This window comes from Egretta garzetta, unplaced genomic scaffold, assembly GCF_000687185.1.
Source record: "Egretta garzetta isolate BGI_Z169 unplaced genomic scaffold, ASM68718v1 scaffold339, whole genome shotgun sequence".
NCBI lineage: Eukaryota > Metazoa > Chordata > Aves > Pelecaniformes > Ardeidae > Egretta > Egretta garzetta.
Genome location: NW_009260800.1, coordinates 65,009 through 91,633, shown reverse-complemented (window position 1 = coordinate 91,633; position 26,625 = coordinate 65,009). Strand labels below are relative to the sequence as shown.

Sequence of the window (26,625 nt, the reverse complement as noted above, 5' to 3'; positions counted from 1 at the left end):
GGGCCTTCGCGGGTGCCTGGCCCGGCCGGCCCAAGTCAGCTGCCGGAGAAAGGCGAAGAGCCCGGGATCTTAGGTTACCTCATTATTTATAGTCCGGGCACTCGCAAGTTTGATAGCGGAGAGCCAGAGTAGTAACGTCAGGCGTGGTGTTATGCCCATCCCGGGCTTTTTAATAGTTTTCAACTGCTGACGTCTTCTGTTACAGAATTGGAAAAGTTAATTCTCTGTGTTTGTTTTTGCTATACATTTTGATATGAAGCCAAAATTCGGGGGTTTTGGAGGTGGAAAGACCTGTGGTGATCAAGGTGTTTTCTTGCTATCTCTACAGAAATGTGGTTTTTCGGAACTGTATTCATGGCAAAGGCAAAGGAAAACAAAGCAGGAATTTTGTCTTCATGATGGACCACCTTATGCCAATGGAGACCCTCATGTTGGCCATGCGTTAAATAAAGTAAATATTTGCTCGTTCATACTGTACTAAAGTGGTAAATATTTCCCATAATGTGATGTGTGTTCTCCGTTCCCATTTAAATCAATAACACTTTAAAGTGTCTTCGGTATTTTGGTAGGCAGGGCTTTTAAAAAGGAAATTACACAGTTACATAGATACTGTATGATGCCGCAGTGACGTAGATACCATACCATGACATAAATGCCATATGCCAGTCATATGGTACCTATACGCTGAGTGCTCATTTATGAGGGTGAACATTTCATTAAAAAGAGAACTTTTTTTTTTTCTAGAAAAGGCCTAGTCTCCATTACATCCATAAGTAATATTAAATGCAAAGTTTGTTTGTGTATTGAACGTATCACACATACGCACCTGGGTCAGTGTATATTTCTATATGTGTATATGTAGTAACGTTTCTGTAATGCATAGTTGAGCTGTCCCTTGCTGTTCTTTTTTCTTTTAGGTATTTTATAAATTTGTTATATTGCACTGATTTTATTTTGTTTGGGTATCTTCAGTGGAACTACAATTGCTAAATGTTGATGGTTTTTAAAATGTAAATTTTGGCTTCGAAATAATACACATTTGGATAGGTTTAAATTCATTCAGTCCTGAGAAATGACAGCATTACATACGCTACAAAGTGGGAAAGACTCAGATGTGACCCACAGCTTCTTAAGGTACTATTGCTAAAGCTAAAGTCCTGAAGATGACAAGTTTTGGTAGGTGATGACTTATATCAAAAAGCAATAATGTGCGCTAGGCCAATGCTGTAGATCCAGCTCAGTGTTTCAAAAATGAGAGCAAGTAAGATTTGTTCGCTTCAAGTCTTGCAAGTTTATAAACTGCATCTTTCAGTTATACTGAATGTGAATTCTTTTGATCAGAGGTCCTTTGAGGTTCTGCCAAAATACAAAATGATGGGCAAGAAAAAATCATAAATGAGTGGTCTTAAATGTAAATGTACCACGCAGCCTTTAATATTTGGGGTTTTTAATAGGAGGTTCTTAATTAGTAATGTAGCTATTCCACATGGGGGAGCTAAAGGGATAACTGATGCTTGTGTCTCTTCAGATTTTGAAAGACATCACTAATCGTTTCTACATGATGAGAGGTTATAAAGTACATTATGTGCCAGGATGGGATTGTCATGGATTGCCAATTGAGTTGAAGGCATTGTCAGAAGTCAAAGGAGCTGAAAATCTTTCACCGATGGAAATTAGACAGAGAGGTAAACTACTGTTTGCAATAGCTTTACAGGAAAAGCTGGGTTAAGTACTTGTACATCCTACTCAGCATATTTTGAATTTTATGCTTTGTAAATAGCTTTTATACTTTATTGGGTGCTTTTCCATTAGCTGCTGGTAACATTTTCTAGGATAACTGTATGTATTTGCCAAACAGATTGAGTACAATGTAATCTTACAAAGTGGGATAATTGAACTCAGGCTTAATTTGTTGCTGTAATGAACATGCATAGCATTGACTATGGGTTTAAAAAAAACCAAAGGACTGAGGAGTTGGATTTCTGCTTTGCATAACTGTGTAGCAGTATGAAACTGGTATATATCAAATCAGCACGCTTTTGGATTTTGAAGACTGAATTTGCTGAGGAGCTAAAAAGAAGCTCCTCATAAACTGGGAGTCCCTGCTTGAGCAGGTGGATGAATCAGATGACTTCCAGAGGTCCTCTCTGACCTCAACCATCCTGTGACAAGAATTGGGCTTCATCAGGACAGCTTAGCTCAATATCATAATTAGGGATGTATTTATTGACTCTGTTTTTAACAATGCTACAAAACTATAGCGATGATCTTTTCAGAGAATGTTGTTATCCATTGTATGGAAACTGTTTTGAAAAAATAATTTCAAATACCATATATATTGAAAGACAACAAAATTCAGCTGCAAAACTATTTGTAATGAGCAATTTAAGCTGCTTTAGCTTGAAATTGCAGCATTGAAATGGGCTGGCTAATTTTCAGATGCATGTTGCTTTGAAAAGTTTGGATCAGCATCAACAGAGGTGATTAATTTTCACTCATACTTTACGTGATTTGAGAATGTGTTTTGAGAAATAGTTCTTCACAACTAAATATAATTATTTTTTCCCTCTTCCTTAAAAAGAAAGTTTATGTTCTAGAGACACTTGTGCTTTATGTCCCCATATTAGTCAAAAAGTGCCACTCCTGGATCTTTTTACTCTGCAGTCATTTTGTGTAACTACTTCTCTGAAATAGATATTTTTTTTTTTGAACTACAATAATCTATTTAATAAATGTCAGTAATTAGTGCACGGTTACAGTATGTTCAGCTCAGGCTTTTCTAAAAAACGTCAATAGCATATTTTACATGGTATTATATTGATCTTAGTGGCCTAAACCATGTGCTTAACGGAACAATTCCCTTCAGCCAGGGAATTTGCAGAAAGAGCAATTGAGAGACAGAAATCAGCCTTCATTCGTTGGGGTGTAATGGCAGATTGGGCTAACTGCTATCGTACATTTGATCCAAAGTATGAAGCGAACCAGTTGAGAGTCTTCTACAAAATGTATGATAAGGTATGTTGAACTTCTGTTAAAGTGTGTTTTGTTTTGTCATGAGTTTCAATTCTCCTAACTTTGTTTTTTTACCTCCCTTTCCTCTTCAGGGTTTCGTTTATCAGGACTATAAACCTGTGTTCTGGTCTCCTTCAGCAAAGTAAGAATCAACTTACTACTTTGTCTTTGAAATTTTATCAAGGTTATCAACAGCTTTTCATGTTCAAGTGTGTTAATTTCCGTTTGGTATCTACCCAGAACAGCCTTGGCTGAAGCAGAGCTTGAATACAACGAGCAGCATGTCAGTCGTTCTGTATATATGAAATTTCCCCTGTTAAAGTCACCACCTAAGCTGACTTCTGTGATAGGTATGACTTCTTTATAGATTTTAAGACTGGTAACTTTTATTTTTGTTGCAACTGTAAGTAAAGTACTTCTACTTTACATCTGTAGATGGATCATCCCCTGCTAGTGTGCTAGTCTGGACCACGCAACCTTGGACTGTGCCAGCCAATCAAGCAGTTTGTTACATGCCAGATTCAGCGTATGTGTCTTAAACTTGGTTCAGTGATTGCTGTCCGTCCTTACCAATATTTGTCAGCAAAGTTAAAATGTTCTGGACTATCAGTACATTTTATTTAAGGCATCTTTTTTCTGTTTTTTTTGTGTTTGGGTTTGTTTTTTTTTTAAGTGACACAATTGTAGGCTTTGTTCTATCGCTCTTAATACATTAATTTCTGCTTGCTTTTTTTTAAGCTATTTCTTCTTCCTGATGTTATCTTAAAATTCTTTTGAGATTTATGAGTGAAGTGGACGTGTAGATCTTAAAACATATTTTGCTGTCTTTTAGAGATGGAACATTTAAACAATCGGTAGCTATATGGTGTTTGTAATTAATTTAGCATCACAAAATATATATTTGCATTGTAGATATTCAATTGTGAAATGTACAACTACTGGGGAACGCTTCATTCTAGCTGCAGATCGAGTTGAATCTACAGCTGCAATTTTGGACAGGCAGTTTGAGGTTATGTCAACGTGTAAAGGTAGGTTTTAATATTGTTGATTAAGTTGCTTAGAAATTTTCTTGTAGGTGTCTGAAAACTGCTTCAGTTTTGATGTTTTACTACATTTGTTTATATTTTGAGAACATGCTTCACTAAAATAATCCAAAGAGGAGTAGTAGTCAGTCAGATTTAGTATTTGGTATTGTAGCTCAAATTTTCATCCATAGATTGCAAAGTACTTCTTAAAATCTGGATTCACATTTGGAAAACTCAAACACGGAGTGGAATTCTGTTCAGTATCAAAATCTTAATTGCACTGAATGCCGTTTGTCTGTCTTTCTCATCCATTGCTGATGAGAACGAGGGGCTAATTACAAGTATGCTCACTGACTGCCTGATTGCTAAATCCTACAAAAACTATTGAAACTACCTAGTGTAGCAGAATCGGCAGCACTGTCAGCCATTGTTGTCATGTTATGTTACTTTTCAAGTCTTTCATTGTTAAGAGAGGTGTCTTAAGCACTCCCCATAACTATGAAGAATATTGAGGTATCATAGGTGGCTGTTGTCTGTATGGACAAACTAAAGCAGTTCGGTTTGCAGCATAAAAAACTGCATAGTGGTATTTCTTAAGAGACAGACTTCTGATTCGGTGTCATGAGTTGGGATTTAATGTGTCACTTGTGAACTTTATTCATTTGCCTTTGTAGCGATTCAGTGCTGGAAATATGCATATCTAAAAGAGGTGAGAATGGTGGTTTCTATGACTTTTTCAGGTTATTTTGGTGTCTTTTCATGCCTTCTTTTTCAGAGGGGAAAAAAATGACCTGTTTCTCTACTTAATAATCTTGTTTTTACCCAATGATAAAATTACCTGGAGGTATTCTCGCAGGTTCCACCTTCTTGAATCACATGATTTGCAGATAACATACAACAGTAGAGTTGAATCTTCTTGAAAAGAAATTTAATATCGGAACCTATTCTTTTAATCTTCCTGTATATTCAATAATTAGTTATATTTGTTACCTTTCTGTATTTGTGTACCTAACTGTCTGACAGCAGTTCCTAAACACATTCCTTCTAGGAAGCAAGCATTCAGTGATGGCCATTTTGTCATATGAAGCATTCCTCAAGCTCTGTGATTCTTGACTTTCAGCAAGGCTTTACTATTGAGACTTCTTCAGTGTTTTTATAACCTTGTCACTAGCTTCATTTGTGCTGTACTCTCTTTATTTGTATGTAATTTAGAGGATTTAAATGCACTGTTCATGATAATATTAGTACTTAGTGGCAGAACTAGGAATATATCCCAAATTCAAGGTTTTTAGCTTACTAAATCATTTTTGAGATCTGTTTCCATAACACTGAGATAGTGATCCCCAAGGAGTGGGAATGTGTGGAGCACCTCTAGGTTGAAATGTCGCTACTAACAGAATACCTTTGTCTGAGGTAGAAGAAAAGCTTTTTCTTCAAAGGAATAAAAAACTGTATGCAAGAATAACAATGCAGAGAATTTGAAAGCATTTAGACGGGGACTCACAAACAAGACAAAGTAGTAGTACATCTGAATAGTATCCCATACATACACTTGCTGATCATTTGTTCCATTTCTGCTCTCTGATAAAAGAAGCTGAATGCATGAATTGTTTTCTATTTTCTCTCTTTTTTTTTTTTTTTTTTTTTTTTACCCCCAGGTGTAGACTTGGCAGATGGTTCTTGTGCTCATCCCACAATTCCTGGCAGAGTCTCTCCTCTGCTACCTGCAAATCACGTGACAATGGCAAAAGGCACAGGATTAGTTCATACAGCCCCAGCTCATGGTATGGAAGACTACAGCGTAGCTTCCCACCATCAGCTACCCACGGTACTTTATTTTTACAGCTGTTGCCCTTGATTTCCTGTAACTGCTTGATGACGTGCCACTAAAGTGATTGTTGTAATTTGTGCATAAAACTTGAAAATGTTTTGGAGCATTTGGCTAAGTATGAGTATCAGTAATGGCCTGCAGGCATGCAGGACTAACCTTAAAAAAGTGTGTAACATAATAAAAGGATGAAGCTTTTCATCCATCTGCTAATTAAAGCTTACAAGGAAGTAGTACAATAGCATCAGATTTCTCTTTTCTCTCTGTACTTTTGGTTTTTAAAGGGTAATGGAGACAATTCTCAGATATTGTCTCTCAGTACTCAGAACTGGCTTTTAAAGCTTTATCTAGCAGACCAGTGAATCACCAGTTACGTAGGTCATTATTGCTATTCTTTTTCAGCAAAGCTTGTTTTAAACACATACATAAATACAGTTCAGTTATGCATGATCAGTTTGTGCTTGATGGAAATGAAGATGCAGGGTAGTGTTTTTCTCTTTTACCTTTTTAAAGAGGTGACTCTTGAGATGTTCCAAAACCTGATCGTACTCATATTTCTGGTTGGTTTTTTTCAAGGGTAGGGTTTTTCTTGGTGTTGGTTGGTTTTGGTTTTCACTGTTAATTTGGAAAGTCATTGAAATACTAACCAGTGAGTTGATGTAAGAGAGTTGTGGCATACCTGCAAACGTAATGGTCCTCGTTTTTTCTGATATGTAAAATTCACTTGCCTGGTAGATTACTAAATTGCAGTTCACTAAATCTGAAGTGTACTTAAATGTAACATACTTTGCTATTCATCAGAAAAGTGGTTACTCAGCAGAGTACTTAACTCACTTTTGAATACCAAAAGGTAATTAATTGCCACGTGGTATTTTGTTGACATGATGAACATTTCTTTTAAGGATTGCCTTGTGGATGAAGGTGGATTTTTTACTGAGGCTGCAGGTCCTGAACTTCAAAAGAAGAATGTCCTTGAAGAGGGGAATGAAGCTGGTGAGTATTGTTCAGCCATTTGTTACTTTATCAGCTACATTCCTTCAGGTATATTTTGAGGGTTCATATAAATTGAATGCATTTTGAATATGGATGGGGTATGGGCATTTGTTATTATGTGTTGACCGTGGAAAGGGATGAATTGAGGTTGAAAGTAGCAGTATGTTCAAATCGGATTTTAATCTTGCCTTGTTTTTTCTCTCAGTCATTCAGATGCTTCAAGCAGCCGGAAGTTTGTTAAAAGAGGAGAAATATGTGCACAGCTACCCATATGACTGGAGGACTAAAAAACCAATGATTATTCGTGCCAGCAAACAGTGGTTTGTAAACACAGCAAGTGTGAAGGCTACAGCACAGGTATATAATTTTGCTTTCTTATGGGACATTTAAGGACAGCTGATGCCATTTGGTATCAGCAAAAAAAGCTTGCTGCAGCTCACTTGAGAATATGTTCTGCTCTAGGGTTTACAAACACTAGTTGAAAAGTGTTAGTTATTTGTGGAAGTGATGAATGTTGTTGGGTTTTTGTCAATTTTTATATAATCCAGGATAAATACATTGACTGACATGTTTGTTCATTGTATTTCTGGGAGGTGTTTTAAGTTTCTTAGAACTACTGATTTTTTTTTTTTCCCCCCCAAATATTTTTAAAAATGCTACAAGGAATTAAATCAGAAGAGACAATTTTAACACTATTAAAATTACCTTTGTTGTTATGTTAGCCTTGCGTGGCCAGACATCTTTGTTTGCTCCCCTACTAATTTTGCCACAGTCCTATTTTAAGTAACTTAAAAACAGGTTTTGGTTTGGTTTAGTTTTTTAAATGCAGTACTCTCTGAAATTGCATACATCCACACAGAAAACTCAGACCAGCACCTTAGGCTGTCTTGGGTAATAGTGATTTAATTCTAATTAGGGCATGAGGTGTTTATTCATATTCATCTTTATCTAGAATGAAGGAAAATACGATGGTTATTCATCGGGGCAGGGAGTAAGCGGTAGCCCACGCTCTCTAATACAGTCAGTATATATCAAGACATGGTTTTAAAGTAGACAACAGCACAAGACACAACGAGCTATTAAACTTCAGATGGAGATACTGATGCCATTTCTAACTCCCTTAGGGTACGTCTGCTAGAGAATCAGAGCTGGCAAAAAAAAGTATATACCATCTTCTAAGTACATTATTGAAGAGCAACATGCGGTGAAGTAAATGAAGAAAATGTGACAGTTGCCTGAGAATGTGTTATTCAATACTGGGAGTAGGAGTGTAGACCTGTACCTTTTTTTTACTGGTAGCATAAACAGTGTTTGTCTGAATGCTGAAGCGTGTTCAACAATTCCCTGTCTACTTTATAGGAAGTGCTGAAAAAAGTGAAAGTTATTCCCACGTCTGCAGCAAACAGAATGCTCGAAATGCTGGACAGAAGGACGTTTTGGTGTATATCACGGCAAAGATGTTGGGGTGTTCCGATTCCTGTTTTTTATCAGAAGAACACAGGAGAATGCTTGATAAACAGGTATTTGTCTAGCTTTATATACTGAAAAATGAAAAATGAGTGCTGTCTCTTGTGCTGCAGTTACACGATATTATAAAACTTCTATTTAGGTATAAATACACGCTTTTACTTGTATAAACACAGAATTCAGCTATAAAGTAAACCAGTCAAAAACTCATTGCTGAAGGTGACTTGTACGTAAGTAATAGGAATCAATTACTCAGATACTTAAGTTACCTGAAAAGTCCCCTTGATAGTAGTTGCTGCTTTTGTCCCTCATCTTCACTGGCAGTAATCACTGGCCTTTACATTTAAGCAAGCAGTAAAATTCAAGTTGTAGTGAGAATAGAATCATAGAATCACTTTGGTTGGAAAAGACCTTTAAGATCATAGAGTCCAACCTTTAACCTAACCCTGCCATCCCACCACTAAACCATGTCCCTAAGCACCTCATCTATCCTTCTTCTAAATAACTCCAGGGATGAGGACTCTACCACCTCCCTGGGCAGCCCATTCCAGAGCCTGACAACCCTTTCTGTGAAGAAGTTTTTCCTAATGTCTAGCCTAAACTGGCCCTGGCACAACTTCAGATCATTTCCCCTCGTCCTATCATCTGTTACCAGGGGGAAGAGGCCGACCCCCACCTCACTACAGCCTCCTTTCAGGTCATTGTAGAGGGCGATCAGGTCTCCCCTCAGCCTCCTCTTCTCCAGACTAAATAACCCCAGTTCCTTCAGTTGCTCCTCGTATGACTTGTGCTCCAGACCCCTCACCAGCTTTGTGGCTCTCCTCTGGACATGTTCCAGCAACACAACGTCTTTCTTGTAGTGAGGGGCCCAAAACTGAACACAGTATTTGAGGTGTGGCCTCATCAGTGTGGAGTACAGGGGCACGATCACTTCCCTACTCCTGCTGGTCACACTATTTCTGATACAGGCCAGGATGCCATTGGCCTTCTTGGCCACCTGGGCACACTGCTGGCTCATATTCAGCTGGACGTCAACCAGTACCCCCCGTGCTTTTTCCAACCTCATACAGTTGGCCTTGGCCCATTGATCCAGCCTGTCCAGGTCTCTCTGCAGAGCCCTCCTCCCCTCAAGCAGATCAACACTACCACCCAGTTTGGTGTCGGCTGCAAATTTACTGAAGGCACACTCAATTCCCTCATCCAGATCATTGATAAAGATATTAAACAAGACTGGCCCTAGAACTGAGCCCTGGGGAACACCGCTTGTGACCGGCCGCCAACTGGATTTAGCTCCATTCACTACGACTCTCTGGGCTCGGCCATCCAGCCAGTTTTTAACCCAGTGAAGAGTACATCCATCTAGGCCATGAACTGCCAGTTTCTGCAGGAGAGTGCTATGGGAGACTGTGTCGAAGGCTTTGCTGAAGTGGAGGTATACAACATCCACAGCCTTTCCCTCATCTACCATGCGGGTCACCTGGTCGTAGAAGGAAATCAGGTTGGTTTGGCAAGACCTGCCTTTCATGAACCCATGCTGGCTGGGCCTAATAGTTGCCATAGATTGCAGTTGCAATAGATCGCAACTGTAATTGTAGCACTATAAATTGACCAATACAGGTATTTTGTCAAAATAGCTTTTTGCAATTAAGTAAGTGACAATGAGATATCTGAAGTGGAGTGGCCAAATCGGTTGCAGAATAAATAACTGCACTTCGTTTCAAAATAAAATTAGAGTGGTTTTGAAGAGCCAGCCTTAATAAATGCAAGTGACCTTTAGCTATATGATTTGGTATGTCTAAAGCTTCAGATGCTAGCCTTATTCTGCCATCTTTTGGTTAATAGTAACCAGATGTTGCAAACACTGCATTTCAGGGATTCCAGACAATGTAATGTGGAGGAAATCCAAGCTATGCTTTAAAGCAAGAAACCTCAACCAAATATGATCCTTTTCTGTCTTTTAAGGAGTAATAAGAATTCTGGTTTTGGCCTTTTGGGGAACAGAGGTTTTCAATTGTGAATATCCTCTATAAGAGCTGATTTCATAAAAATAATATTGTGGCTTTCCACACTTGTTGTTTATTTCTGTAATCGTTTTCTGTCTTGAGATACGCTAGCGTAACTCCATTTAATCATCTTAACCTTACAACCATTGGTGCAGATTTATTAGGGATAATAAGATTGCATAGCTGAAGATGAATTTAAGTAATGTTGCACTACGTCTTTTATTCTGGTGTGGAATTACACTGCAGAAAGTCCAGCATGTTTCCAGAGGCTGGGTTGAGCTGAGTAAGTAGGTGAGGCTTAGGGTGTGGAGAACAGGGAACGGACTTTTAAGTACTTAGTCCTTAGCTTCACCTAGTGTGACTGGGTGTGTAGGTGCATAGATATGTACTTTGACTCTCTCATAGTAGGCAATAACTGTGAGAAAAGACCACAATAACCGTAGTCGTTTATACTACTGGAATAATGCTGACACATATCAGGAAATAAAGGGTGGCACTGTGGGGTGTAAAATAATTTTATCTGCAAAAACTGTTACTGTATTAAAAAATAAGTATATGTTCACATTAAAAAATTACAATTTCTGAGGAATACTTTCTGTAGTTTGTCTGTGGAGTAGGCTTGAGTCTGTTACTTGCCTAAAATTGTTAAATATATAGTTTAATAACAAAATATGAAATTAAATGAATGAGAAACAGTTTACCAGTTGGCAGTCAAACGCAAAGAGCACCATGAAGCACTAGTGCCTTCAAAGCATAGAGGAGCTGACCCAGCTGGTACAGAAAGCGCTTGGAAGGAAGGATGCATGGGACATTCCTTTAGATTGCAGTAACATTACCTTGAAAGCCAGTGACCTGTATTAAAAAGCATGGCTTTTGTAAGCACTTGAGCTGTGTGAGATTATTGCTGAAGTTGTATGGTATGTGGCAGTCGGGGCATTTGGTGTGATAAACTCTGCAATGGTTTAACAATTCGACCTTTGTATGTAGGTATTGGCCTAGTAGTTGTGTGTGTAGGTGAATGAACAAAGGGACAGTATGGCATGTTTGGTTAGAATTCATCTGGGTAAAATAGAGATGTTTAGGGAAAAAGAGACATATCCTGTATGCTTGACAAGTAGATTTATTTCATTTGACTGACAGTTACTGATGCTCATTATAGTCTGTACTCTTCTAACATTTTACAGCAGAGGTGAAATTTTCAAAGAAAAGCATAAAACAGTCATTAAATATTTAAAGTTAGCTGTAGCAGACTTCCGTAACCAGAGTAGGAAAAGTGCGCAGAATATTGGCCTATAGAAATGACAGGCAAATTTAGAAAGCAGTCTGTCAATTCATAGGTCATTTTCCTGGACACCAGTTCTTCCTGAAAGAAACAGCTAAGCCTAAATATTTTGTTGCGTTTGCATTATCATTTTGAAAATAATATCACAATAGGTTGCTGACATATTTCTAACACTTCAGAAGTTTCATATGCAGATTGTGTGAATAATTAGGATCATTAAACCACAGTAACTAACATGTCAAAACAAAAGCTGTTTTCTTATCTTGAATGCTGGATAAACATGCTTCCATTAGCAGCTGCTCTGGAGTTTTTGAGTGGCTATCAAAAGTAACAGCATCTCCACTGGAAGTCAGTGTAGTCCACATGGAGTTGCTGTTACATATGAGAGCACCAATGGTTGATCTTGAGTGATCCTATTTATGTATCACCTGTAAAAAGACTTTAAAAGACCCTAAAATAAACCACTGTATTTCCCTCTAAGTGAGTGTTTCCCCAAAATTTGTCATGTGAAAGGCTGCAGAAGGCTTCTCTTTCAAGATACAACTTCTCATCTCTAACAGAATATTTTTCCACACCAACAATCCCATCTTTTTAACTTGAAAGCAGAGAGCTAGATTGTAATCTTGTGCGCAACAAATTTAATGCAAGATCTCCACGAGTCTTCTGGTTTGCTGCTGTGGCCCCCCCATAACCCTAAAAGACATTTGATTGTGTGACACTGTCGTCTATGGTTATAAATTTAATACAGTGATTATTTGATTCTTTATGTAGAGTATACCACTTCATACTGCAATCAGGAATTAAAAGGTTATTATAAAATAACAAAACCCTATGTGAGAGAGAGAACATTTTTTCATTATTGCCATTTTCAGTAAGAATACAGAGGTAAGATTCTGCGCAATTTTTCTATACGAGAGAGAGAAAAAAAGACTTTAAACAGAATGCGTGCACAAGTAAACGCTTATACTGTTTGTCAACTTTCAAAATTTAGGAGATTTCAAGAGAAAACATTCTGATTCTAGGAAATTCTGTAACTCGTGGAAGAGAAGAGAGAAAGAGCTGCAAAAGTAAAACGAGATCTGTATTTCCAGTAGTAGATCAGACCAGGTAATAGATGCGAGATACATACTTTAATCTGACCTCATGCAATAATGTCTTTACAAATTCACTGTTCAGATACTGATGATAATAAGTACTATTGCAAAGATTATTCTAATGCCCGAGAACTTTTGTCCCCTTTTCTGTAACTTTGATTAACAAGTAACTTGAATTTCTAACAAAGAAAACCCCAACCTGTTTTTGAAGTAAATCTACCCTGTGCTCTAATTTGCTTTTTAAAATATTAAGACATTTCAGTGACTTGTAAGCAATAGTGACTTACCGTAACCTAAATACTTACTGCTGCAGTGTCAACATTCACATAAAAAAGAAGGTAACTTGCTCTCAAACTGTTGTTTGAAAAGAGGTCGAGAGAACATCGAGAGAACTGTATTCTTCTCCTCCTGACTATATCTTAGTGCTGCCTAATTTCTGTTAACACATTAAATAAGTGTTCAGCGTAATCAATATCAGACTTCAGAGTGATTGGCTGGTGTGGTAGCGTGAATTGCTATAGGGGTTTCAGTGTTAAAACGTAGTGAGTGACACGTAATGCAAGTTCTTCTAGATAGTGTATGAATACAGGGCAAAGTTTTACAATGGTGTTTATTGCTAACCTGGTGGATTATCGTGCTCACGTTGAAGCCCACAGATTATAAAGTGATGAGTAGTTATTTGAGCAAGGTGGTTTTCACTTGTACCTTACATAAAAGTACTTTGCAAAAGTCTTCCTCCTTACAATACAGATACCCTAACTGTAGTCATTTCTCTCTCTCTGGTAATAGTTAATCATAAGGATTCTGGGAAAAGATTAGAAGAACAGGATTGGATTTGTTTGTTTGTCTTGGGTTTTTCAAACTGTAGGAGGAAAAAGTATTTGGTAAAATGGTATCCTGGAAATCTTTGGTCTTAATGATCTTCTTTTATACAATACCTGACTGTTAACGTTCACTTACATTCTGTAGGGGAATGGAATAAAATTAAAAAAACATACGCTGCTACAATGGTTTTTTACTTGATTTGAAACTATGATAGGATTTTGAGAATATTGGTCAATAACAAGTCGACTTCACAGTCATTGACTCTTTATTTCTTGTGATTCATAATACAAATCTGACCTTCTTGTAGTTGTCTGAAAACTTCGATCTGTAGCATAATCATAACCTGTTACTTCATGGATCACAAAAATGTGTCTTTAAAATAATTATGCCCTTCACAAGTTAACAATATAATCCTTCGTGTTGCATAGCAATACACTTGGTAAAAGGTCATCCATAGTATGTTTCATAGTAATGGTGTATCTACAGTGGTAGACAACTGTTGTGTGGCACTGGCCATACTTACTGTAAATGAAGGCAGTCATTTTATGATGGTTTCCCAAGGGAGATTGATAGCAAGGTTTTATTTCCTTCTTGTCCCTCCACCTGCCTCCGTTGGAAAGGAGAACAGTTCATCCTCTCTGCAGGTAATACAGTTTGCACTAACATAGTGTTTCAGGTCCCCCCTTTGTTAATTTCTCCAAATATTTGTGTGATAGGCCTGACCTTAATCATTATCTCTTCCATTGAGGAGAGATGTGATTACAAGTAACAGTTGCAGTGGCAGAAAATTGGTGGCACTTCAGGCTGTCTCTCCTTTACTTTAAGCTTAGAACATCTGACAAACTGAGATTTCTGCTGTCATCAAACTGAATCCAGACAGTTGCTGGAAAATATTGTTTGCTAAGAGTATATTCCTATGTGGTGTCCAAGGTAGCCATTAGTTTTGATCTGTAGCTGGATTTGCCACCTTTTAAAAACCCCTACAAACATTGATATCATCAAGTACCTGTTCAATGCTTTAAAAATGTGTAGGTTGAAAATTAATTCATCACTAGAGTTTATTTGCTGGAGTGTATTTGCAATATGGAGAAGTTGTGTGGAAGACAAGCTTGGTTCCTGTTTAAATTTTCTACTTGCTTTATAGGGCATTCTGGTAGCTTTTCTGTACTAGTAATGAGTATGATTCTTGATTAGAAAAATTTTCTGGCTCTAATTTGATGCCAGAGCCATTAGCTGAGCACTGAATTACTTCTTCCATGAATCACTCAACATGCACTAACATTTTATCTGGTAATAAGCACGTTTTAGGGTAAATCATCCTCTTACAACTTGGCTACTCTGTCTTCTGCTGGTGACTTCCATGGGTAAAACTTGGCCAGTAACAGGAAGGAGAGAGCTCTTGAAATATTCACTTAAAAACAACTAGTTATCCATAATTGTCTTTAAAAATACACCAGTGATGTATCTGAGAAGAATCAAAGATGGAGCCTTATGTTGTCAAGGAGTGAAAAATAATGTTGTGTGTTGCTTTTTCGACAATGTTCCCAGGTGTTACAGTCTGTTTCATCACTGAAGGTCTGGGTGTAAAGCCAGCCTCTTCAGTGGAAGTACTGACCCCGCAAGAGACACAAATTCAGTGAAATAGTTTCGTCAGGGCTGAGACAAACTTCTCCTTGGCTTGTTTGATTTTTCCTGAGAGCTTTCTGAATTTGCAGATTTAGCCTGAAGGAGACAAGACATAAGGGATACTTACCAGCTATCTGCCAGGAATCTACCAGCACTGGAGTTGTTGTTTGCTTTTGTCTTGGAGAAGTAACACTTCACAACTGGAAGCATAAGCAAATAGGCCTCTGTGCAAATATTTCTGAAAGGAAAAAATACCATTCAGAACCGGAGCTCCTAAATGTTTTTTTACCAAGACTTATGTTAGCTGCTATATTACAAAGCCATAAATTGTGTCCTATCATCATTAAACTGGAAGGGGAATGATACCCATTCTTGTCTGAAAGGGTAAGAGTGGCGGTAGCATGCTAGCTGGCTGTTGGTTTGCGAGTGGTACTGGGTAGTGGGTTTTCTACTGGGATGTTCTACAGGAATTTACTTTGAGAAGTAAATTGATTAATTGACAATTGATTGATTAATACAAAACCACTGGTCTGTCATTGCAATTTTATTCCCACAATCAAGAGCAAACCTGCATTTTCTTCTTACTGTTGCAGCTCATGCCATGTAATTAAGTAACAATTTGTTCTACATCTTCTTGGAGAACATGGGTTTTCATGCTTAAAATCTGTGTGTAAGAGTCCACAAAATGTTATGGTGATGTAGATCAACTTAGTAGCAGTGCAGAAAAAAACATTGTGCTGAAGTCCAAACACAAAACAGAGTGATGATGCTAAAGAAGTTAGATCATATACCTTTTGCAGTTTTGTGTTTTCAAGATAATTATGCCAGAACATTGTTTTACTTTTTCCCCTTTTGCAATACTGTGTCAAGAAGTCAGTTAATTGATGAAATCTTCATTTCTTGAGCTAAAACCAAATCTGTAGTGGCTTGGGTAACACAGCAGTTTTAGTTTGAAGTTGGCAGGTTGTGGTGATCTGCTGCACTACTTAAATACAGCAGATGTCTTAAAAATCACCTCTTCAGTAAGTGCTCTGTGACTCAGCAAGACAAAGTATGTGGGGTTTGGTTTGGTTTCTAAGCTACCTTAATTTGTCTAGACTTGGCATTAAATGATACTAAAAATCAATTCCCCATATCCTTACCTACCAGGGACAACAATTGAATGTCGTAAATAGCTCACAGAACTGCACGCCTTGTGGTTGTGTTATCTGTTCACATGAGGAAAAAATGCTTAGTTAATTTTTTTATTTTTCTTATTTCCATAGTATCTATTTATTTCAGGATCTTTGTCCTGGCTGGTGCTATACTACAAGCGCTCATATATTGCCTCTAGAGTATGTTGAATGGTTGTTCCTCTGCTGGGTACAGAAGTTTCAGTTTCCCACATTGTTGGGATTAATGTATTGAGATATGTATATGTTTCTTACCATTTAAAAAATCTATTGCTAAAAGGAGGAATCAAGGCAACTGGAGGTCTAATACATATATGTACATTATTCAAAATGCTACCGCTTCCTAAGTCTCCATTTCCACGTGAGTTCTCAAGGTCTCTTTATCCAGCGGAGAAAAGAAGCCTGTTGTCAAAAAGAGCACATATTTGGGGGGGCAATAGTTGTTTAGTTTCTGTAAATTCTAGGTCAAGAAACAGCAAGCAAAATGGATTTTAGAAGTTTTCAAGCTGCTGGCATCAAAAAGGCTGTTTGGAATATATGCAGTGTACTCTGTATGTCCAGGTTTTACACAACCCTACCCATCTTGGAAGACAGAAGTAGGGGGCTCATTTTAATACAGGCAGAAAGCTCTGTGGGGTCTGGTCTGGAATATCACAGGTTTAAATAACTTGATCTCTTTCTCAGTGTATCTCACCGCTTTGGACCTGGGATACTTGTAGAAAGGTACGATTAACTCATCAATTCATGAACCCCTTTTTTCCTTCTAACCCAGTGAAACTATCACCAATGTCATCAAAATAGTGGAGCAGCAAGGAACAGATGCATGGTGGACCCTTCCTATTGAACAACTACTATCAAAAGAGGCTGTAGCAAAGGTAATTTTTTTTTTTTTTTTTTTTTACTTCAAACACAGAAGGTGCTTGAGACAGTTCAGTGATGGGAAATAACAGAAAACCTTCATGTATTCCCCAAATCCTTTTCAATCCTGTACCTTCATGAGAAGGTATCCTGTGAAAGGGATATTCAGAAAGTTAAGATCTGAAGTATGGCAAAATACACATAATCAGATCTATGCTATTAATTCAGGGCAGAGATCTCCATCCTCCTTGTTTTATTCAGGAGGAAAGTGACCCAAATTATGAGCCCAAATATATATTAAGTCTTTGTCATTAAAACAGATTCAATTTTTTTTTTAGTTCTTCCTAACTTTTTATTGTTCCTGTAATAATTGTGTTCATAAGCTAGCACACAAACTGTAGTGTTACTCTGCCATCTCAAGTTTTTTGGTAGCTTTCCTTGTTCTGTTTTGGGTTTTCATCAGAATTTTTCACAATAGTTTTCAGATAATTAATCTAAATTATTTTGTGTTCACTCACAAAGTTGGTAGCAGGGCCTGTACAAAACTGGTCCAGAAACCAAATCTACTTTATTTCTAGCTTTGAAAAGCATTGATGATATTGCCATGTGGCATACTGTATATCTTCTGATCTCAACGTATTTGCATTATTAATAATTGTTTTTCCAATAGGCTGGTGGTCATGATGTTTTGGATTATGTCAAGGGACAGGATGTCCTAGACATCTGGTTTGACAGTGGAACTTCCTGGGCTCATGTTTTGGAAGGTACAGAATTAATACGTTGATCTTTCTTTGAAAATACTACGAGAACAATATATAACTGTTTTGCATGGCTGTGGTATCAGCAAAACTGAGTTAGGTTATGCCAGCAGCAAACTGGTTGTGAGTTCTTGTAAAGCTGCTTTTGCTTGTAAAGATAAGGATTTAATGTTGGCAAACTCGTTTTCAGTATAGTTGAAGTCGAGATTTTTCTAATATTCTATTCTGACTGATGCTGCACAGCACAGCATATATCTTCTAACGGAAGGTATTTGTTTTGAGTATAGAAGTTTCATGACACAAACGGCCAGGGTACTTCACTGCTAGTTGATAACTCTTAAATTATTTTCAGTTAACAAATTCCAGTTTGTGCTTGTGCCTGCTATTTGAAGCAGAACAAAATTGAGATCAGCTGCTGAATCTAAGTTAGTTTTATAATTTTACTTTCAGTAACTGAAGCAGTAGATTGTGGCTTAAAATATTTATGCTTGCTATATGCTATTTATAGCTGCTCCTGCCAGTAGTTGCTACTCAGGAGGTAGCAGATGTATATATTTGTATAAAAATACATAAAATATACACTATTTGCCTGGAGGATTGTCCAAAGTCAGGAGTCCTTTCTAAAGGAGGAGTCTGGTCCCATACATCAAATCTGTTGGACTTTAAACCCTGAGTACACAAATGCGTGATAACAATCTTGTTGAATTATAAAACACGTTAGTACCAGAGGTTTTATTTCTTAGCAACACGGTCAGGCAACAGTATCATCAGCAAACATTCATTTTCTGGAAGACCTTTACATATATTTAAGTTCATACTCTTTAAAATTGTTTCTGGTTTGGTTTTGAAAGTTATAACAAAGTAATGGTATTTTATGTGCAGAATTACATACTTGCACTCTTTAAGGGCTTAACACGTCAGTATGCAAAAATCACCTCTGATCCTGTGTGGAGGAAAGACATCATGTTTAATAAGGAACAGCAGAATCAAGACCCTTGATTCACTGATAATTTGTGTAAGGCGCCCGTATGGGTTCTGTAATGTCTAATAAATGTTGGGTCTTTCACAGTACAGACTTCTTTCATGGAACCTCTTCTCTGTCTAGTCATCCATTTTCATGGAACTTGCTGGAACTTGGTGTTTGTAAGGCCTCTTTTGCTGTCTGACGTGACTGGAGAGGTCCCACTGGTTCAAAAGCTGGGGGAAGGACTAACAAGCAGTGTAAGCCTCTCTATCTTCAGAAATGAGACAAAAGTTGCATTACCTTTTTTTCCTATGTAATTGAGGCTCCCAGCCACTGCCAGAAGTCTCAGTGATTCATATGAAATTACAGTTTTAACTTAACCTTAATGAAAAATGCACTTTGCAAGTTGTTGAATTAATCGTTTTGTCTTGTATTTCCCAATATGCTCCAGCTTTTAAAACTTTTTGCAGAACTTCTTCCTATGTCCATAAAAACAATTGGCAAGGCTTACAAACAGGCTAACTGATGAGATTCTTTTCCAAAGTACTCTTGGGGGAAGAGTGGTTGAAATCCACAGAGAAATCCAAAACTTCTTAGAGAGTGGAGAACAGGAGGAAGGACTTCCCTGGGCTTAAATTCATGAAAGCAGAGAGGCGTGTGGAAGCTGGCATCCTACCTGCTAATTTTGTAGTAGGTGACCAGTGGTACCAGCAGTTATTGCTTGCCTTCTGACGACAGTGTCATGCGTGGCAGCAGTTCTTGCACAGCACATAAGTTAATTTCAGGGCAACTGGAGGATATAATAGATGGCTAAAACTGTGAGACTAACATGTAGAATTGTTTCACTCAACCATGACAGCATTACACTTTTCCTTGCCAGTTCCAGTCTTGCAAAAATAAGTCTTTCTCTTCAACTTGGAGAACTTAGGCCTGAGTTTTCACTGGATTTGAACTAGCTGTGTCCAAGCCTATTATGCAGCAGTTATAAAATTCATCCCTTTAGCTGATGGCCACACAGATTGCTTTCAAAAAACATGGCAGGTTGGGAAAGGGGGTGAGGAAGAGGAGAGGGAAATTCTGCAGTAAAGGTTTTTGAACAGCTGAAAGGAATTGTTCAGTGACAGCAAGCTCAGTGGCCTAAATTGTAGGTTGCATGGATACAGTTGTATTTCCAACACTTGCCCTGCTGCATTTCTTATCAGACACAGGGCGTAGTTCTGATTGGAAATGACTTGAAGTTGCTCTTTTTTCATTGAATTATGGTTGGCTTCATTTTTCCTGCCTAGGTGTGTCAAAAGTGCCACTTCTAGCTAAATGACAAATTAACCAAACCATTCCACATCAGCAGTGTGGCAGGTAGGAAGGTGCAACTCACACACCAAGATCAAAGATTTAGGTACCACAGTCACAAACCCAAAAATGTACAGTTACAACTAGATTGTGCGTAAAATAAATACTAATTCTTACCTTGCACCACTGAGAGCAGCAACATGCTCTGAAAAACCCACTGCTACTGTCTGGGGATACTGTTTGCTTCATTAATGCTGTTTGCATACCGCTGTTTTCACACGGCCTCCAAAAAGAAGGTGTGGTGAAAGCAAAATTTGATTCAAAAGCATTTGCTGATTTTCAATACTCAACACTGTGGTGCTTAGGACTTTTTTTTTTCTTTTTTGCTTTGAAGGTCAGTTTGTGTTCAGCCTTTTGACAGTGCTTATTTCAGTAGCTGTCTTTGGAGTATCCATTGCAGAGAATTCTTTTCAGTCTTAAAATTCTCTTACAGTCTTGACAATACCCTCATCGGCAGAGTGCCTTCTGCACTACAACCTTGAGATGATTATTTTTCAAAACATTTCATATAAAAATGCACACTGGACTCTATTGCGATGTGATATACTGTTGGTAAAAGTCACACAGCTTTTTACCCGTAGTTTTGTATTGCAATGATGGTAGTTTTCAACATCATAACTTTTTTCCCTATCTTATTGGCTAATATTTAACTGAATGAATGTGATTATTTTACAACTTGCCTATCTAAGTGTTTAAACTTTTGTGCTGACTAAGAGACATGAATTTATCTTAACTGATTAATTCCTGGCATTAAAATACAATAAGTTCAATCTAAAAGTCAAAGTCTGTAAGATCAAAGATATGGAATCTTGAAATCCAAACCAGAAGGATCATAAATTGTAGTTCTCTTTAATGACCTATGTACTATACCTCAGTGTAGAATAAACAACTGAAAAGTTTCTTCTGGGTTGTCGGACCTACTCTTCCATTTACAAAGAAAGGTGCACCAGGGTTCTAATTAATTTATGTGTAACCATCGCAACTTTAATGAAACTGAGGTAGGGGAGCTACCTGTGCACATAAAAGGCAGGCTTTGTATATGCAAACTCCGTGTTTGTATTCTATAGAGATAAAACGTTCAGGCCTCCATTAACTTCATAAGCCACATTAGCCAGCCTGCCAGATGTACTAGTTCCTGTCAGAAAAGACCAATGCAGGTTGCTGTTTGTAATCAGTTGTTTGTTTAAATTCTTCTCTAAGTTGTAAATACTGGCATTTCCATGAAGAGTTCACTTCTCTAAAACCAGTGGCTATTGAACTAATTATAAATAACAAATGTGGTGTTGCAGATTCTCCACTGTTATTTTCTTCCTTACCACAAATACTTTTTTTTTTTATTCTGTCCTCACAAGTATTTTTGCAGTCCGTAAATACAAAGGCTGATCCCTACTTATTCTACTTTTAAACCCCACTCTTTGTAGATTTTCTTGAAGGAATAAACAAATGTGTTAAAAACCGTAACATCCACCCACACGTTTTTCCTATGCCAGCTGGAACTGTATAGCCTTGACCTTTGAAATGTTGAACTTCCTTTTATTGCAGGATGGATCTAAATATCGAAACTTCCATTAAGTTAAACAAATAAATCACGTGTATCAGCAGCAGAAAGAAGCATTCTCTCACGGGTCCTAGAAAGAGGATAAAAGGAGATAGGAGATAAAAACTGAGTACAGAAACTTTTGTCTGAGTATCTGGAAAATTACACCACCAACTTTTAGGATCAAAACTAAATTGCTGCCAAATATATGTATAATTTTGCACATTTGTAGGCTTTGAGTTGCATGTTCTGCTGTGCTCCACGTTACCCTGTTCTTGATGATGACCTGTCTGGGATTGTTTAGGATGAAGAGGGACATCTTGAGTCTTGTACCTTTTTGCATAGTGACTGAATCAGAATATAGAATTGTCTAGGTTGGAAAAGACCTTTAAGATCGTCAAGTCCAACTGTTAACCTAACCCTGCCAGCCAACACTAAACCATGTCCCTAAGCACCTCGTCTGCCCGTCTTTTAAATACCTCCAGGGATGAGGACTTGATCACTTCCCTGGGCAGCCTGTTCCAATGCTTGACAACCCTTTCATTGAAAAAATTTTTCCTAATGTTCCTAATTCCTAAACCTCCCCTGGCACGACTTGAGGGCATTTCCTCTTGTTCTATCACCTGTTTCCTGGGAGAAGAGACTGACCCCCACCTCACTACAACCTCCTTTCAGGTGGTTGTAGAGAGACATCAGTAAAGCCAATAAAACTTTGCTGTCCCCTTCAAGCCTGTGGGAAAGCTGGACTTGCTTTTCTGCTTTTAATGTGCAGTCAGCCAATACCAGTCTATGTGCCTTGTTGCCCATTTTTTCTCTGATGCCAACGGTACTCATTAGCTCTGGTTGTTCTTCTCCAGCATTCTTATTTTTTGCATATTTATAGGGAATAATATTTCCACTCAGCCTTCACCTGGATCAGCCAAACAAGCCAGGCTCCTCCAGACCACTCTCTCCCTCTCTCCCAGCCTTTCTTTTTCCCATGTTGTTCTAACCTTTTCCTGAAGTCTCTAATCTTCCTGGAACACCAGTGACCAGAAATGTAAATTCTGTCATGGGTGAGCTGCGGTCACTGCCAAAGCTTTCTGGTCTCCTCTGAAAATACCTGATGCCGTACACAGGCTAGTCAGGCATGTTATGTCTGTGACGTGTATCCTGAGTAATTCCCAACTGGTTAAGTTTCAGGTTGTAGCATAGATTTTTTTGTATTAATTCCAAAGTATGCGATATTTTCTTGGGTCCTTCAGTTTGTTTAGCAGTACTTGGAAAGTATTTTGAGAAGTTCTTATGAAGTGCTCTGAGTGTGATACCTTCTGTTTTCGTAATTTATAATTTTGTTTGGGGGAAAGCAAGCTGCTGCTTGGTTAAGGTTTGGAATTCAGTGAGTCTTGGATTTAAAAAAAAAAGTTATACTAATGAATCACTTGTATCCTGTTCAAGTAACCATACACCTTTTATAAAAGTAACTTACCTACTGGGTTTAAAGAGCAGAGCAAGTTTTACTGATCACTTTCAGAGATTTTCTGTTAAGTGTATTAATTGTTTGAAGATACAGACTGATATTTTAAACAAAATCTTCTGTTTTTAAAGGTGCAGAGCAAAGAGCAGATACATACCTTGAAGGAAAAGACCAACTAGGAGGTTGGTTTCAATCCTCTCTATTGACCAGTGTGGCAGCAAGGAAAAAAGCACCATATAAGTAAGTGTGTGGATTGCAAACACGTTGCTAGTTCATTTATTAAATATTGGGCTTTTGCTAGTGTGGACAGTAGTGTTATAAACAAGAGAAATCAAGCCATTGCTAAGTATCTGACTTATATTCTTACATTTTTAGTATGAAGTTTTTTGCAGATTAGATCATAATGGATTTAAATTTTTTCCATCATAATTTTAATAGATGCTCTCTTTCTCATCATTTTACATTATTGGATACAGGTCTGTTATTTTGCCATCTCTCCCACTCCCATAACTAAAAGGATTATCATGGGAGGTGCAGTATGAAAATCTCCTAAGATCATTGATTTGTGGATTGACTAAAAGAGGAACATAAAGTTATTTGTGCTACTTGGATGGCAGTACAGCATATTCATGCTTGTTTGAACTCGACAGATGAAGCCTGAGGCTTACCAAAATAGAGGATTTCTGTCTGTTCTGATTTGGGAATATCCTCGTTAGAAATCTATTCTTAACACAGATTTTTCACTAGGATTATGTTTTCATTAAAAATCTTTTCTTCAGGACTCTGGTAGTTCATGGATTTACTCTTGGTGAGAAAGGGGAGAAGATGTCTAAATCCATTGGCAACGTGGTTGACCCTGATGTAGTTATCAATGGAGGTGAAGTAAGTCAAACTCTTGAGTTTCTTAGAATCGCTACTAACAATTTTTCCCTACCAGATTCTGCATCTGTCTTGTGGCATGTTTTGCTCTAAAGAGCTGTCTTGTAGCAGAACTCTGTAGGGCTCTTCTTAAAGGCTTTGGCTACTCTGCAATTCCATTTGGCTGAAGTGAAAACCTTGAGTTGTTTTGCTTCAGCTTTAGTGCCAGAGAAATCCCACACATTTGTTCTGTGCTAAGAGAAAAGAAAGTGCATAATATATATGATGTGGAATGGCTCCTTTTTACTTGGGAACAGTGTTGATGGAGTGATGGGGGGGTTAAAAAAAACATTAAAATAATTAACCTCTGCTTTCAAACTGGCTGGGCCTAGCAGTAGAGCGGCAGAGTAGCGGTTGCACCCCAGCGATCTGTCTGCTCTCAGCCTAGGCTGTTTATCGACTCTAGAAACTTACTTCATTCCACGGTCAGGGAGGTTGCGCTGCAGGTGATGCTCTGAATCCCCCCCGCCCCAGTCCTGCTGTTGCTCTTTCTGAGGCGGCTAAGCAGATTTTGCAACTCTCTAGACAAAAGAATCAATCCTTACGGAGCCTTGCTTATCCAATTCAGTAAAACACACGATAGTTTCTATTCTTTCAAAAGGAGAGAAACCATTTTCAGAGTTGAAAAGAGGGTGGAAAACAGTCTGAAGGAAAAAACAAAGTATGCCATTTTAGATATGAACATTGCTATTTTAATGCTAAGTATTCAAAGGAGTCAAGGCAGTAAGATGAGTTTATCTCAACTTACCTGAGTTCTAGCATTGCCTGTACACAGAGTGCAGCTTGTATATGTCGTAGCCCTGGCTTAACAGTAAATCTTGCTAAAAGAGGGTGAAAGCCTCCAATTGCAGCGCCCTTCTGGGCACACTTACAGCTATGTTCACAGCACTGACAGCACAGAACTGCACAACTCACCGTGCTGCAGGACCCCCAGCAGGTGGGGTTTTTTCTGCCTTTCTGTCTCTACCTAGGACCACACCAAGGATCCTCCATACGGAGCTGATGTTCTCCGCTGGTGGGTGGCAGAATCAAATGTTTTTACTGAGGTGCTGATTGGGCCTGTTGTGCTTAATGCTGCAAGAGATGATATCAACAAGGTAAGAGCCAAATATGCTAACGCTCTCCGTTCTAATGACAGGTCCTCTTTATATTGGGTTGTGTTGGCTGAGTAGAATTCATTGCGAAGCTTTTCAGTCTCTAGACTAAAGAAAGCTTTTTCTGAACTCATTTACGTAGCTATTACTGCTTTTTACATCTGTGGATCAAATAATAAAGTGTGCTAAGGAGGAGACTTAGTTTTTGCAGCATGCTTCAGTAATAGCCAGTCTTCTCTTTACTTTTCTATAGGTCCTTTTGGCGCATGTTCTTCATGATGCTTTTGTAACTATTCAAACAATTATTTTGAAAAGCAGCCAAATGTAGTTAATTCATTCTAGAACGTTACAATTTTGTGTTTCATTTGAAGTGCAGACCACTAACGTTTAATTTTTCTGGTTTGTTCCTAGCTTCGGAATACACTACGCTTCATGCTGGGAAACTTGGCTGGCTTCAATCCAGAAACCGATTCCATCCCCCCTTCAGAGATGTACATAGTAGATCAATACATGCTGCATTTATTGCAAGACTATGGCAGCAAGGTGGGGCAAATTGTCTTTAGATAAATATATGTGTTAACGTTTTTTATTAGTTATACCCTCTAGGGAAAATTCTTTAAGTGTATGAGTAAAGAGTATGTGTCGAGTAGGCAAGTGATGACCACAAAGGTTCCTTTGATGCCATGTGCACTCCCTTAAGCCTGTTTCAGCTTTTGAGGAAGGCTTTGTTTTTAACATTCTTAACTTGGTTTTGACACTGACCAGTTCTTCCCACACTCCCCCTGCCTAAGGCTTCAAATGAGAAGTCTTCAGAAATAGTTAGAATAGGATATAAAAAAAAGACCAAAAAAACCACCCCCAAAAACCAAACAAAAAAAACCCCCAAAATACCCAAAACTTCTAGAGCTTTGCAAATCTGTTGTAGGCCAAAATACAGTAATTTCTGGCACTCAGAACCATTCTGCTGAATGAGAAAGTGTGGGCATGATTTCTGGGGTTCCCCCTGTCATCTCCCCTCAAATTTGAATCGATGATAGGATGAGGGGGAATGGTTTGAAGCTGCGCCAGGGCAGGTTTAGGCTAGACATTAGGAAAAACTTCTTCACAGAAAGGGTTGTCAGGCTCTGGAATGGGCTACCCAGGGAGGTCGTCAAGTCCTCATCCCTGGAGGTATTTAAAAGAAGGATTGATGAGGTGCTTAGGGACATGGTTTAGTGGTGGGATGGCAGGGTTAGCTTAAAGGTTGGACTCGATGATCTCAAAGGTCTTTTCCAACCAAAGTGATTCTATGATTCTAAATTATTTCAGTGTCCTAATTGTTAGGAATTAGCCTGAATTATGAACTAACATCCTCTTCCCCCCC

The 26,625-nt window shown here is 38.2% G+C and overlaps 1 protein-coding gene across 1 annotated transcript in view; it reads left to right on the top strand.

Moving 5' to 3' along the window:
• Positions 1–253: 253 nt before the first annotated feature.
• Positions 254–26,625, top strand: part of IARS2 (isoleucyl-tRNA synthetase 2, mitochondrial) — a 30,114-nt gene continuing 3,742 nt past the window's right edge. Inside the window, exons 1-17 of the mRNA XM_009646842.2 lie at positions 254–451; positions 1,529–1,685; positions 2,867–3,015; positions 3,105–3,154; positions 3,253–3,362; positions 3,448–3,538; positions 3,925–4,040; positions 5,696–5,865; positions 6,768–6,858; positions 7,064–7,215; positions 8,218–8,378; positions 17,100–17,202; positions 17,856–17,949; positions 23,382–23,490; positions 24,030–24,132; positions 25,140–25,265; positions 25,674–25,805. Coding sequence (XP_009645137.1) covers positions 254–451; positions 1,529–1,685; positions 2,867–3,015; positions 3,105–3,154; positions 3,253–3,362; positions 3,448–3,538; positions 3,925–4,040; positions 5,696–5,865; positions 6,768–6,858; positions 7,064–7,215; positions 8,218–8,378; positions 17,100–17,202; positions 17,856–17,949; positions 23,382–23,490; positions 24,030–24,132; positions 25,140–25,265; positions 25,674–25,805 — 2,112 coding nt within the window. The remainder of the gene's footprint in view (positions 452–1,528; positions 1,686–2,866; positions 3,016–3,104; positions 3,155–3,252; positions 3,363–3,447; positions 3,539–3,924; positions 4,041–5,695; positions 5,866–6,767; positions 6,859–7,063; positions 7,216–8,217; positions 8,379–17,099; positions 17,203–17,855; positions 17,950–23,381; positions 23,491–24,029; positions 24,133–25,139; positions 25,266–25,673; positions 25,806–26,625) is intronic.